The 15,520-nt window shown below is 32.4% G+C and overlaps 2 protein-coding genes across 3 annotated transcripts in view; both read right to left on the reverse strand.

The window, feature by feature from the left end:
• Positions 1–15,520, reverse strand: part of LOC125826298 (uncharacterized) — a 445,897-nt gene that overhangs the window by 312,111 nt on the left and 118,266 nt on the right. The window lies entirely within an intron of this gene.
• LOC125827041 (protein phosphatase inhibitor 2-like) lies at positions 787–4,639 on the reverse strand. 2 transcript variants are annotated; one of them, XM_049506501.1, is made up of 4 exons: positions 4,557–4,639; positions 3,449–3,567; positions 1,728–1,862; positions 787–1,193 (listed from the first exon to the last, which is right to left on the reverse strand). In XM_049506501.1, coding segments are annotated over exons 1-4 (486 nt in total). In that variant the 5' UTR covers positions 4,559–4,639; the 3' UTR covers positions 787–963. The 2 variants fall into 2 exon arrangements, with proteins under 2 accessions (XP_049362458.1, XP_049362391.1); XM_049506434.1 differs by lacking the exon at positions 4,557–4,639 and having other exon boundaries at positions 3,449–3,575.

Genomic DNA, 15,520 nt, shown 5'->3' on the forward strand with positions numbered 1-15,520 from the left:
TCCCCAAATTCCTATTTGAATTAGTGACACATGGCATAGGTTAATAGGTACCGTACTTATGATATTTATTTGACCTTTATATTTCCCCTATATTATTAGTAAAAAAGAAATAAAATTGAAGCAATGTTTGAAAAGTAAATTTTATCAAGAAAAACACTCACCTACCTATTTATCTAGTTTAGACAACTAGAAAAACACTACTTAGCTTTAACTTTATTATGATTCCTTCACAATTTATCTAGAATTGAAATAGTTTGAGATTAAAGCATACTTGTTAGTGGTTATATGAACAACCTTAAAACTTCATGAACTAAGCAATGAATCAACTTTATCGAAGCTAGACAAATATTACACGCTACGTAATACTTACCATTTCACTTGTGGAATTATACTGGATATGTTGTTGTACGTAGTACGTACCATTAATGTAATGGTGAAGTGCATTAATTTGGAAGCTAGTCAAGAATGATAAATGGCTGTGAAATGTTGTATTTTAGAAACTCAGAAGTACACAAACTTGTATACATTCAAGAAACTCTACTTGTGGCTCCAAAGTATTGTGTTACAACAATTCTATAGTTTTATCAAAGTACAGAAACTTGTATAATTTTACAAGTTGAGGTGAAAAGGCACAAAGCCATCACAAACTTATTACTCTCACGACTCGGATCCCAGAAAACTGAGCAGACTCGGGTAACAAACATGTCAACAATGACAACTATGAAAGAACAGTACTGGAAGTCGGATAATCGTAGTTTGTAATTTCACAAATTTTCCAGCAAAAGATTATGGCAACCACTGAACGGAAGATGTTTATCCTGTATGTTAAATACCATCTATATGCATACAACTTACGAGCAAAAGTGAACGTACGAAAAACAGAACGGGTTATGGTAACAACATTCTTAGAAATAAAATGCACATTTTCAGGACCATCCTTGTTCAATTACCTGTGACAGAGGACTATTTAGAATCGTCTGTGCTTTCTTCTGAAATGTCAATGCCCTCAACAGCAGATGTCAATGACGATGATGTATTACACCTACCATCCCTTTTCTCAAGATCCTCAATCTCATCGTCGGATGCTCCTTCAAGAGAGGAGCCCTCTCTACGCAGTTCTTTGATTTTCCTATATTCGTCATAGTGTGCTCGCCTGTGCTCCCTAAAGCTCCTGCTCCTTTCTGAACCAGAATCTATTGATGTTGTAGAAAAACAAATCAAAGACATGGGCATAGTTGGTCGTGCATACTATATAAAACATACAACATAATCGAATTCACTTATGCAACCCCAACCTAACCCAACCCCTCGTTAAATCCAAATAAACTAAAGGACAACCTGGTTGCACTAAGCTCATGCTATATGTGGGGTCCGGAGAAGGGCCGGACCACAAGGGTTTATTGTAAGCAGTTTTACCCAGCATTTCTACAAGACACTGTTTCCACGGCTCAAACCCATGACCTCTTGGTCACATGGAGGCAACTTTACCAGTTACACCAAGTGCAGCCAGTTGATAACAAAAAATAACAATGCAAGAAAGCAGGTGATCTATAGCATAACCTTTCACCACTTAAGGAAACCGCCAATGAGAAAGCACACAAAAAGCAAGATACTTTGACGGATTTTTCTATATGACATACTATTGTGGCAGAGTAGTATCTGCTGTATAACAAAAATTAGAAATCTGAAGTACAATATTGAGACATAAAATACAGATAAAGTTAGACCTTCGTCGTCTTGGTCCATGATATCAGCCTCATCGTCAGAAGATGGCCAGCCAGACAGTCGGGATTTATTTTCACTGGAAGAAGCTTCATCCAATGCACTGGCCTCCTCAATAGTATCCCATGGAGATGGAGATCCTATATAGTATCGTTGTAGTCAGCAAAAAATTGGAAAGCAATAAGAGCAAATTATAGTTTTAGTCCTTGTATACTAACATGATGTCACATTTAACTTTATCCTTTAACACATTATAATATAACCCTATTCAATTCGGTCACCATCTATTTGCAAATCCAATACCATATCCAAACAAACATTAAAATACCAAGTTTCAATAGCAAAAAATGAGAGAAAAATTGAGAAAATAGCAAATACTTACAATAATTTATTTGTACGTGAAATACATTACATAGAGTAAAAACCTCATGCTTGCAGTGTTACCCTTATGAGATACTTTAAAAAGAAAATCTACATGAGTACAGAGGGGAAAATGCCACAGAGTGTACATCCTAAATCCATCTCGAGCCCTTTCTTCCACCTATAATGCCAAATTCAGTTAATGACATGAAGAGAAAAGGAAGGCATTATGTGGATTAGGCTTATGAGGATCACATCTAGAGGGGCAATTATGAAGCTTATGAAGAGGCACACATTTGAACACTTACATGGTGGTCAAGACCACTTATTCATATATATTATATATGCGTTATATGTATAAGGTTGCCAGGTTATCAAATTTCCTTCAATAAAGTCTCATCAACGCAATTTGAGAATTCAAAGGTTACACACTTCCCAGAAGATAATTACGTTGAGCACAGATTGTTTTTCACCCGTTCAAATTTTGTTTTCGAAACTTTGAAGATTTCAATTTACATAATATAATTATTGGACTGTTGTAAATGAATAACCTAATATATTAACCAACGGTTGTTGCCACATCAATAAAGAAAATCCCAGAGGTTCGTAAGTCATTAGGCTCCAACATCCAGCAATTTTAAATATTCTAGTAGGTTAAGTATCAAATGAGAAGCTTCCAAGGCAATAGAAATATTGAGAAGAAGAACATAAATCAACTTTAGTATTTGGAGTTAACGAAATACTTATAAAAAACATCTAATCAAACCATCAACAAAAATCAAATCCAACCTCAGGTCAAACTATAGATCATCAATATGACTTAAGACTCATTCAAAAGGGATAAGACAACAAACAAAGAAGCTCTTAGGTTGTCTATCATATGATTCCCAACCATCCCTTGGTAGAAGCTCACCATTGACGGCAAGAAAGATGACCATTTAGTGCCCTGAACCAGGTTAGTAACTGTACATTAGTAAACTTCATCTATTTATATTTATAGTCATGTTAAAAAAAATAGAATTTGCAACACAGCACCATCAAATCTGCTCTATTGGTGCATAAAAAGAGAGCTTCTGTTCTTTTATTTTATCTTTTCTTTTATAATTGTGTCCAAACCGACTTTTGAGCACCTCGATTGATTCTAAGGAATACCTCCCACCAACACCAGGTACCAGGTAACTCTCTCTACCAAGGCTAGGAAGATGGGAAGAAATCACCTTGTGTTTTTGTCTTTGCGGCGATTTGGACTTGAAAACTCATGGTTCTCAACCCACTTCATTGACTACTAGACAACATCCTTGGTGCAAGATAATTTCTATTATGACAATAAGGCATGAGGAAACAAATAGAAATTGCATGAACATACCATCATCATCGTCGATCGAACGGTGAAATGGTGTCTTTGGTTCAGTTATTTTCTGCCTCACTGGCTTATTTACCTCAATTTCTTCCAGATTTGCCTCATCCCATTTTACATGTGCCCCCCTGCACATCAATGAAATATGTTGGAAGCAAATTTAAACAGCATCAATAACAATACTAAACTAATTGCATAAGACAATCTCAAAAAGGTTCAGCTTCTTCCAAAAAGAGTAGGTCAAACAACTTGACCCCATTTTCCTTAACTACTTGCAACAAGGACTCATATTTTTATTAGGGATAACATAATTAGTTCTTCCATTAAGAGAGAATTTACGGAAAAAGTTACTCCTTTATATCCCAAATATAAAAGGTTGGAATTGGTGAAATTTGACACATTCCATAGGCTTTTTGTGTAAGGATAAATTTTGTTTTCTTCTATTACATCGGTGGATAGGGGCAGTGGAAAGGGAACAACGAGAATTGAACTCACAACTATTATGTTGGGAAATCATACCGGAACCACTAAGTTGTAAAACTTTGGTGGTAGGCAAACAAAATTTGAATTCAAATTCAGGGCTTAACAGTGCTTCAAGCAAAGAAATTATAAATCGCCCAACCAAGTTGTCCTTTCAAGGATAGCAATATTTTCAGATGAAACTTCATAAGAAAGTATAATCAACCCTCCTAGTACAATATTTTAGCTTTTGGGTGCTAAACAGAACATTAAGTCAACAACTGGCTACTTCTATTTGCTTCTTTAATTGTTTAATAACAACAGTGTCCGGGTCAGGTTCTGCGCACCTCGACTAATTTCAAGGGATACATGTCATCTCCCACTAGCAACATGTACCTGCTAACTCTATCCACCAAGGCCATGACACATGAAAAGAAATCACCTAGTTACTTTGTCTTTGTTAGTATTTGAACCTGAAACCTTATGGTTCTCAACACACTTCATTGACCACTAAGTTACACCCTTGGGTGCAACACATCATATTCCAACATAATTTCTTTTCTTTATCCTTTGTCTATCAAACATACATTAGCAGCAGAAATCGACTTCAAGTAAAGATCTGGCTAAAAATACAATTTATAGAGAATAAAGGCATTACATTTTCCCCAATATGATCAAATTTTGTTTAGTTGATGCAGTCTAAACAGATTATCCTGAAAAAACATCAATTCACTCATCAGAATTCAGATAAAATAAACAAACCAAAATATTTAAAAAAAAAACTGAAAGTTCTATTGATACATCTTTCTTCATACCAAAAGCACCTAAATCAATTGAAAACTCTCAATATGGCATACTTACTACACTTTTTTTTTTCTTAATTGCAGGAAGACATAGGACATCCCACCAACAAGGGGAAACTTCGAATAACCAACCTACTGAGCTACTAAAATTCCCGTGATATACATAATTTTGACCAAAATGTAGATTTATGCACCAGAAATTAGATCTAGTACAATTCAGAGGGTTCAACTCAAGCACATTAATATCCGCTACAACAAATATTGAACTATTCTGATTTCTCTACTTACTGGGAAACAAAGAAGAATGCATATTAAGCCATAAAATTACCACAAAAAAGAAGAAAAAAAAGACAAGAAATGAACCTCCAATTGGGAGTTTCTTCAGATGACAATCAGTTGGAAGGAGAGAGACGGAGAGGAGAAAGTAGACTCGTCCTTGTCCAATGCACTCCGCCGACAAATTGAGTGGGTCTTCAATTTTGAAAGCTTTCATTGTCAATTGACCGACTAGAATATACTTTCTCCGTCTTTAATTACTTGTTCTAATTTTATTTTTTTACTTGTACCTTTTTGTACAATTTTTTTAATAAAACCTTTTGAAAATTTTAATTTTTAATTCATTCACTTCATACTCCCTCTATTTCATATTAATTGAATTGGTAAGGTGTGAAAAGAAGATTAAGACATACATTAGGCAAAACTTTTCATTTTTATCCTTATTAATTATTGTCAAATTTATGATTAAAGTAACTAAATATTAATTAATTACTAATTTCAATACTAACTAATGAAGGGTAAAATTGAAAGAACACTTTAAAAGTAGTCTTGAAAACTGAACAATTAAGTTAATTTGAAAAATGAAAAATGTCTCAACAATTCAATTAATATGAAATGAACGGAGTAATTAATAAGGATAAAATGATAAACTTATTGTGTCAATCATTATTTTTTAATAAATGTGTCAATTCAAAAGTGAACAAATAATTAGTGACAGAGGGAATATTGGGTTTTTACGAAATCTATAGACCATTGGGTGAACTGTTTTCTCTATCTATAGATGGGGTGATGTTGAACTTTTGACTTAACTTGTCTAGTGGGTAAAACTTTTAGCTATCAATAATTGTGTTGTATTATCAAGTACTTTTTCATTTTTTTATTAAATATCTTTGATTCGAGTTTTCTTGAGTATATAGTAGCTTTTGTTAGGAAGCACTTATCTCAAATATAAAATTTTCATTGTGAATTAAGATTTAATCATATTTTAATATGAGGACAGGACACCCAACAAAAAAACTTCAAGGTCAATGAATTTTTTCTTTTGAAGTTGAAGGTTCACTATACAAAAAGCGGAGGTCAAAAGTTCAACACAATTCATTTTTAAGGTCATTTAATGTAATTTCCTAAGAACAAATGGTAGAAGGTGATTTACACGAAAATAATATTATTTAAATATTATCTCCAGTGTTAATATTTATATGAAAATAATTTTCTTTTAAAAAAAAAAAAAATGTTTATGCTATCTTGTGCGCATTTTAACTATTCAAGTGCATATCAACTTTTTAGCATGGGCAATGAGCAATTCAATTCATTAAATTTTTGGCAAATAAAATGAAATTACCTTATCTCTATTGGAATTTAAACGATAATATCTAATTAGCGATTGTTATTAATAACAAGGTGATTTACCGCATCCTATTTTTTTTCTTCATTAAATAAAGCAGTACGAGAAATGTTAACATCATATATATACTATATAGTACAATATAGGGAAATAAATTATAAATTCATGTAAACCATGTCTTATTCTTCATCAAGAAAGATGCTAATCCTCACACGTCACAACTATGTATTACTTTTGTATGTATATACAATATACAATAATAACAACAATTCTCTCTGTCTTATTAATTCATGTACACCATGTCTTATTCTTATTTTAATAATTAATAAAGAAGTATTTTCTACAATTATTTTAATTACAAAAAGTCATGTTTGGTGAAGTAGTATATTTCGTATAAATTTTGGTTTGAAAAAGACTATCAAAAATTAAGAATTGATCAAATCCTTATAAATAAAACTCAACTCAATTAATTCAAGGCATGGAATTTTTTCAACAAATTTGACTTATAATTTTATTTGTTTGTTTGTTTGTTTTTTAACCAAGCTTAGAATTGAACTTGACTTATTCAGCAAAATTAATGAGCTAAGCAGCCCTTTCCGTACTATATTAACCATGATTGGTCAAGTGTGTGGAAAATTATCAAAGATAAAGGATTTCATGTTTATAATACATGTTTGATAAATTTCTTAACATAAATACATTTTTTTTATAAAAGTTATCAAATTCAAGTGAATTTGTATCCAGACTTCTAGCTTCACCCTGAATATATCAGACAAACAAGAAGCATTAGTGTCTTTGAGAACAAAAAGGAGGATAACAATAATAACAAATTATTTTTATAGTTCTTTTTCAGTGTAATATCGAATTTCAATTATTTTTTTAATCCCCCGTTCACGCAATTACTTAAGCTACGTAATCAATAATAACAAATTACGATATATACCTCTGAAACAAAAAAAATAAAACATAAAAAACTTGATAAAAAGAAGGATAACAAAATTTCAAACAAATTATGAAAGTTCATAACTTGATAATAAAAATAAATAAATTCAGAATAAGGTTTCTATGTGTCAAGTTGCTTGCTGCAGTGTTTGTAAACATTCAATTCCAAAATTGCGTGAACGGGGATTAAAAAAATAATTGAAATTCGATATTACACTGAAAAAGAACTATAAAAAATAATAAAGAAATGAGAAAACACACATTTTATAACTATTTGGATTGTAAAATAAAATTGAATGACTTTATTATATGAAATATTAAAAATTGAGTGACCATCTAAAATATTAACTCAGATATAATAAAAAATAGTGGGGTGCGGGGTGGGTGGGGGGTTACCTCACATTATTATTAGCAAACATGTTGAACTAATTAGTACTCTAATGCGAGGATTGAATTTATGCATTCAGTTATGTTTGATGTCATAGTAAATTCTCGATCAACTGTTGCATATATTCTAGTTCATTTTTCATGCCCTGCCAACTCGAAGTAATCCTTTACCAGAACATCAACTTGTTCAACCTTTTCCGTAAGTATATCAAAATCAGATTAGTTGTATGCCTTTGTCATGGCATAAAACACTTTCGAAAGCCTGTTGTATGATTTCTTCACATTTTTTTCACAAATGTCATGTACAAGCATAATGTGAGACCCCTTGTATATCCTCAAAACTATCTTTATAAAAACTCTCCTTCCTATCAGATACAACACACATATTTTCTTTTAAACCAGAAGCTTCTCTAAACTGTTCAAAGAACCAAGTCCAGGATGCATATGTAACACCTCGGTCTTCGAAAGAGCTAATTTTAGAAAGAACTAATTTGGAAAGAGATAATTTGAGATTTGTGCAAGTTAGACTTCAATTGTGCGTTTTGGGTCAACTTCAAACGATCATAACTTTCGGTACAGGATGAGTTAGGTAGGTCATAAGGTGTGAAATGAAAGACCTCTGAGTCATCTTTCCAATGCCACCGAATTTGCTAAATTCCGAGTATGGATGAGGGAGATATGTCCGTTGAGTTCAACCTGTCTGATTAAAGAAATTCATCTGAATTAAGGAGGGGTATTTTGATCTTTTCCTTACCCCATTAGCCTTAAACATTTTTTTCCACCCAAATAGGGGTCTAAACCGATTGAGATTAGTTTTCATAATCCCAAACACGCTTAGGATTTTAGAGAGAAGTTCAAGAGGAGAAAAAAGCTTCAAGCGTTCAAGATTCTTGTGAACTTTGAGGATTTTTGCCAAGAATTCGATTCTTTCGAGGTATGTAAGCTTTCATAGTGATGAGTTTGTTCACCCTCACACCAATCATGAGTTTCTTGATTAAAATTCTTCCATGAAATCTGTGTATTGAAGTTCTTGATGAGTTTTCTTGAAAGTTTCGTTCTTTAATCTTTATTATTGGAGTGTGATGAGTTCTTGAGGTGAGGGTTTGAGTTTGAGGGTTGTTCTTGAGAAGATTTGAATAGATTTTTGTTTACTTATGTTGGGTATACTAATCTAAGAGAGTTTGAAAAAAGATTCTAGGTGAATTAGGGCAAAAAATCGAGAAGAAAAATTCTTCAAAACGTTCTGAAAACGGGCTGGGGCGCCATCAGTGCGCCAGAAACCAGCCCCAGTAAGGGGAGTCCTGGCGCGGCGCACCACCCCTGCGCCACAAAGCGTCAGGCCATTTTTCTTCTTCGTTTTCATTTCACACTTGTTTCTTTGAGTCGAGCTTTCATTCCTTTCTTAATCCTAACTATTTAAACTCACATTAATCATTGAGAGATCTTATATATCATGAATCATAACTCTTGAATTCACATTTCAAATTCAAAAAAAGATTAAGAGTCAAGTTTGAAAGAACCTTTCAAGTCATTTTGAGAAGTCTTTTACAAACTTTTAAAACTTGTTTTAAGACTTGAGTAGTTGAGTATGAGGATGAAGAGAGTTGAATTCATGTTTTTAAACTGAATATAAGGGAACTAAGTATTCCCAAGAGTAAATATTTTTACATTTAAAATGAGAGGAAACTTCGATTTCCAAATGAGTTCATGAGGAGTTTTGAGCACCATCTTTTTTAAGAGAACCTTTTGAGTAATAATCTCAAAGTTTGAGGATGAGGAAATGTTTTTAAACATATGAGCATGAGTTATATTATTTGGAGTAGTATTGAGCACCAATATGGGGACGAGTTCAGATAACTCAAAGTCTTCATAAACCATGTATGCCAACATGGGTAAAAGGGTCATACTTTTTAGATGATTCCTTATTGATTTTAAGCATAGGTTAGATGATCCACTTAGTTGAGGATGTCTTATACTCTGGTAAGTTATAAGACAGTTCTGGCAGTGTGGGAGAGACATTGTATCATCACATACTTATAGTGATGGTTGTCAGTTAGATAATCTGTCAAATAAGAGTAAAAGAGTTAGTATTGTATTTTTAAATACATTGAGTTATTATCTACTGTTTTAAAAGCTTTCTTTATAATGTATCTCTATTGTTGCTTTTATATTGAACTGAGTTGAGTATTTCTGAGTTTGAGTATCCTTGAGTTGAGATGATGTGAGTATGTTCTTCCCTTTTTATCAGTTCAAGCTTATGTCTGTGCTTTAGAATTCTCCTTGCATGCTCGTACATTTCATGTACTGACACAATTTGGCCTACAGTTTTCATGATGCATATACAAGTAACCAGGGTTATCACCAGCGCTCCGTTGATACCACTTGCAGTTCCAGAGTTGCTTTGGTGAGCCTCCTTGCTTCCGGAGGATTCCCACATTTACTTTCAGTCGTATTAGGATGTCGTGGGTCCTGTCCCGAATTCCATCATAGTTATTATAGGCTTCATAGATAGACAACAGTAGTTAAAAAGTCTTTTCATTTCCATTGTTAAAAGTTTAAGACTTGAGTTGCCTCTTTTGGCCAGTTGAATGTTTTCTTTAAAAATATTCTGAGTCATCTATTTTGAAACATTGAGTTAAATCTTTACTTTTGAGGTTCATTTATTGTCGATTAAGTCTTCCGTTGAGAGTTGAGTCGGGCCAAAGGTTCGCTTGGGGTCATCAATGGTTCTCGAGTGCCAGTTACATCCAGGATGTAGGCTCGGGGCGTGATAACATCATGCTCTGAATCAACAATATCATACGCTAGTGGTAATATATTTCCCGAATACAAACAATAAAGGTTTAATATTTTATAAAAAAAACATACTTATAAAAAGCTGAATCAAATTTGATCTATTATAAATCAATTATCTGCTCTATCTAGAGTACTGATAGACACAAATGTTCTATCATAAGTCCCTCCTAGGTGGCTGACATCCACTAAAATAATTGCTCTACAATTTTCAAATCCTTTATATGAATGGAAAGAGGGAAATAAAAAGAAAAAAATTGATTTTCATTGATTTTCTTCATCTTTATATGCGATCCAGGTTAGTTAGTATCTAATATATTAAGTAACTCGACAATTTATTATAAGAATCAGATGGTGTCTGATGAGTCCACAATTTGGACTCATTTAGGGCTATAATTTGATAGAATTAGTGTCCTCAAATACATATTTTGTCTCAATATCTGATGAAAATCCTTAAGTTTCAGGTATTTAGAGTTTGAGACAAAGCATGGATACTACTTGGCAAGAAGGAACAAGGCGGCTGAAAAGAACGAAGAAATGAAGGCCTGAAGATCACCGAGCCTAATTGGCGAGTCGCCGATGGGCTGGAGATCGCATTTTGTTCCAGTGTGCTGAGCCTTGAAGGAAAAGGTCAAGTTGGCGATGAAATGGAGCAGTTGGCGCGTCGCCGATCAGTTCTGCGAAGCAGTACCATATCGCCCAATGACTCAAAACGCGAAGAGGCTGAAGGCTAAAGCAGGAAGGCGATGAAATTGACCAAAAAATGGATCGCCGAGCATATCAACGATCCCGACTTACTGCGCCGAATGGTCCTCCGCAATACAAATTTTCAAACACTATAAACACTTGTTTAAATTTCTAGTAATGATATCATATCACTTCTATTATTCGAACTTTTTACAGTTTTTGGAAAGTTTAAGTTTTAGAGGGTTTTGGAGACTTTGTTTTAAGACCTTGAAGATTCAAAGGGTTTCAACCCCAAGAAATTGGACGTGGGTCACCAAGATTCTTCACTTTTGACGTGTTTTAAAACTTAATTCTTCATACCCAATTGATGGAAACTGATATTGGTATAAATTTTTATCTCTTTTACATGTTTAGCTAAAACCCCAATTCTTGGGGTGTGATTTTGTGAATATGGGTTAAATTATTTGTTGGGTCTTGCTTATTGATGGTTTATTTGTTGTTTAAATGTGTTTCGTTTAGTAGTTATGTATGAACTTAATGGGATTTTAGTTGCAAATACGATTTCATCTTAGTGTTTTTGGCTTGCTCGAGAGAGAGGTTGTAAAACTAAGACTACTAGATTGATAGTCGGTGGTATTGGGTCAACATGGGTTCAACTCGAGAGAGTGAACCCTAGTCCTTCTCCCACACATTCAGCTCGAGAGAGTGAATAGGCTAAGGCGGAGGCAGTGCTTAATGCGGCAAATCAGTGTTCAAGAGAAACTGAGTTGATTCGGGGTAAGTTGTTTGAGAGAGAATTTACCCTTACTATAGTCTAGCCTAGTCACAAATGTTCAACAATTTACTATCAAAAGCATGTACCCGATAGTCTAGTTTATCCCGTATTCCTATCACATCCCAAGAATCCCGTCTCCATATCTAGTTTCCTTACATTTTTGCTCTTTTTAGTTGTTAGTTAATACAAACCCCCATTGATAATTGACGTTTGCGTCACTCCTTAGATTTAGTATGTTTTTATTCATTACTATTTATAGCTATGACTAATTAGAACTTGATTTTATTTTTCTACTAATTCTCAAAACCACTCCTGGGAACGGTCCCAACCCTTGGTTGAGTTATATCACTACACGCGATCATTTGGCACTTGAATCGAAATAGTGTCAGTTGATTACATCGAACATCAGTGTCGCCGCTAATGAATTTATTGCCTTTTCCTTAGTTGTTCATGTCACTGCGTAGGATACATCTACCCCATGGTTTAGTCTAACATCACCTTGTATATTTTTTGGTATTAACTTCCTTTTACGATTTACTAGTTTGGGCTGATTATCCCTCCAACAAGACTGTTTGTTGCTTGTTACTGACAATACACCTGGTCTTTCAAGGGACATGTATGTTCATTTATGAACTTCTTATTCTAAACATTTCCAATGTATTGATATCAGATGACTTCATTATTCATCCACAGTTCTTAGACATAGAAACAAGTGTATAAATATTCGAACGATTAATGATACAAATACACATAATATATTACAAGATGATCATCAGTAGAACAAATAATTAAGTATGCAAATATAAAAGTATACAAATATACATACCTGATTTAAATTGATTTGTCTGTTTTTCACTGGAACCTATGATCAATGGCATATTGCATTATCACAGCTTTTAAAGCTCCCTTGTCCCTGTAAACTTCATCTACCATTACTTCATTTTAATTGATGTTTAAAATAATATCAAAATTTATCATATTTCTCACGAATGGCACACCAAGCACTAATGCTTATGTATCAGCTGTATCACCTCCATCTATTCCACATATTTCAACCCCGTCTTCATCTAGATTTCTATCAGTTAATTCACAATCCTTCACAAATATAGTTACACAAAGGGGGATACTTTATCAAATCCTTGTTATCTTTCTTCTGCGACATATACACTCTTACACAATTTTCGTTGTGTATTCTCAAAGGGGCATTACTACCTTCTATCTTATATTTAAGCTCATACAATTGTATCTCAAATCAGCACTAATTTGTTTAGCAATTTTCTCCATTAAATCTCTAAATGTTGCATACGTTTTCATCATAATTGCCTCTATTTGTGTAATTAATGTAGAAATTTTTTTCGTTCCATCTTTTAAAATGTATGATCAGAATACTAATGCTCCCCATAACTACATTATATTCCAACAATCTTTGCCTCCAAGTCATTAATACATACATATTTACATTCATGTAACAAACACAATTCGTATTTCTGAAAAGTATACGCAATAATTGAGAAATGTATGTATTTTATTTTCTTGTAGTCAAGTTTAATAATTGTATCCTAGTAATGTCCCTTCGGGGACATCCGATAAAATTGGAACGAATCTAGCATGGCCCCCAATACAACCAAATTAATATTCATGGTAACAAACACACTTTGTATTTTAAAAAAAATTGTATTCCAGAACTATCAAATATATTTATCTTTTTTTTTCTATTTCAAAAATATATTATAATCAATGTATACTTTGTATAACATTCATTAAATTGTATGCCAAATTATTTCAATAATTACCTGAATGTATCCTAACCACAAATGATCTTGTATTTTAAACAATCAGCTACAAAATACTATTATGAACTACAAATTTGTATTCAATATATTTTGTTCAAAATTCAGTCAAACCGACAATTCTTCAATCACACTAAGAATCACAAACTTATTATTGTATACAAACAAATTGCATTCATATTTATTTTGTAGTCAAAAAAGCAAACATACAAAATTTCAAATCCATTCAAAGATTCTGACTATTTTATCACAAAAATAAATTATTTAGGATAATCAAAATGTATTCATGTTAAAACTTTCAATAGCCATATTTGAAACACTTCCAAACAAATTAATGATTCACCGAGTTAATGAATACCCGATTGATTATGTATTTTACCGATTATCTCGAAGATCAAGTTGAAAATTTTGTGCCAAATATGTATTTCACCGAAATTATAATCGATTATTTCAAAATCTTCTTCACCGCAAACAAAAACTCAAATAAATAGACTTTTCGACATAGATTGAGTATTATCAATAGAGTGTTAAAAGTTGATATTGAATTTTGAGGAATAAGGGAGAGAGGCGCCTTATCGATTATTGTTTGGAACGTAATTGATTAAGAATTTCAGTGATATTTACCTTATTTGAAATATTATTTCCCCTGATTTTCTCCAATTTGATATTACCTAATTATATTCTGCCAAATTAAACAATATATTTGTTTTTTTATACATAAGTCAGCTCTACAACAAACTAAAATATAATTATTTTTAATAAATATTAAAAATATGATTAAAAGATCCGGTTAAATACTAAAGAGTAAATTTTAGGTTTAACAAACATAAAAATTATAATTGTGTGTTATAGCTATAATTTGTATAATTGCGCTCTATAACAAACTTTATATTTGTTATGGCTATTAATTTGTATATTTTGGTATACATATACATAAAAAATCTGTATTTGGGTCTATTTGTATATTTTGGAATATAAATGTGTCCTGCATTTGTATATTTTGGTATACAAATGGGTCCTGCATTTGGATATTTTTGTTAAAAAATCTGTATTTGAGTCTATTTGTATATTTCAGTATACAAATGAGTCATGCATTTATATATTTTGGTATACAAATGGGTCCTGCATTGGTATATTTTGATATACAAATGGGTCCTGCATTGGTATATTTCAGTTAAAAATCTGTATTTAGATCTATTTGTATATTTCGATATACAAATGAGTCATGCATTTGTATATTTCGGTATACAAATGGGTCATGTATTTGTATATTTCGGTATACAAATGGGTCATGTATTTGTATATTTCGGTATACAAATGGGTCATGTATTTGTATATTTCGGTATACAAATGGGTCATGTGGCAAAAAACATGAAATGTTTATTGCGAATTACAAATAAAAGAAACTATGACTATATCATTCAATTTGAATTAAATAATTTGCTATTTCATACAATTTTCCAATACTAAAATATACAAAAAAATTCCCTTAAAAGGACACAAAAGTTCAGAAGCATCTATTAGGGTCTATTTGGAAAGCCACTTGGTAATTGGAATTGGTGTAATTACTAGGGTAGTAATTACCAGCCTAGTAATTACACTGTCTAGTAATTACACTGACCTGTTTGGTTGCCACAGTTTAATTACACTGTAATTACACATGTCCTGTTTGGATACCACAATGTAATTACACATGTTCTGTTTGGATGCACAATTGCAATTATAAAATTATAATAAATTTTAAAAATAAAAATTAATTATTTAAAATTTATACTAGACAAATAAGAAACTTTATAAATGACATTAAATTAAATATTTAAGATA

This window comes from Solanum verrucosum, unplaced genomic scaffold (genome assembly GCF_900185275.1).
Source record: "Solanum verrucosum unplaced genomic scaffold, falcon-dt-bn FXZP01001106.1, whole genome shotgun sequence".
Taxonomy (NCBI): Eukaryota; Viridiplantae; Streptophyta; class Magnoliopsida; order Solanales; family Solanaceae; genus Solanum; species Solanum verrucosum.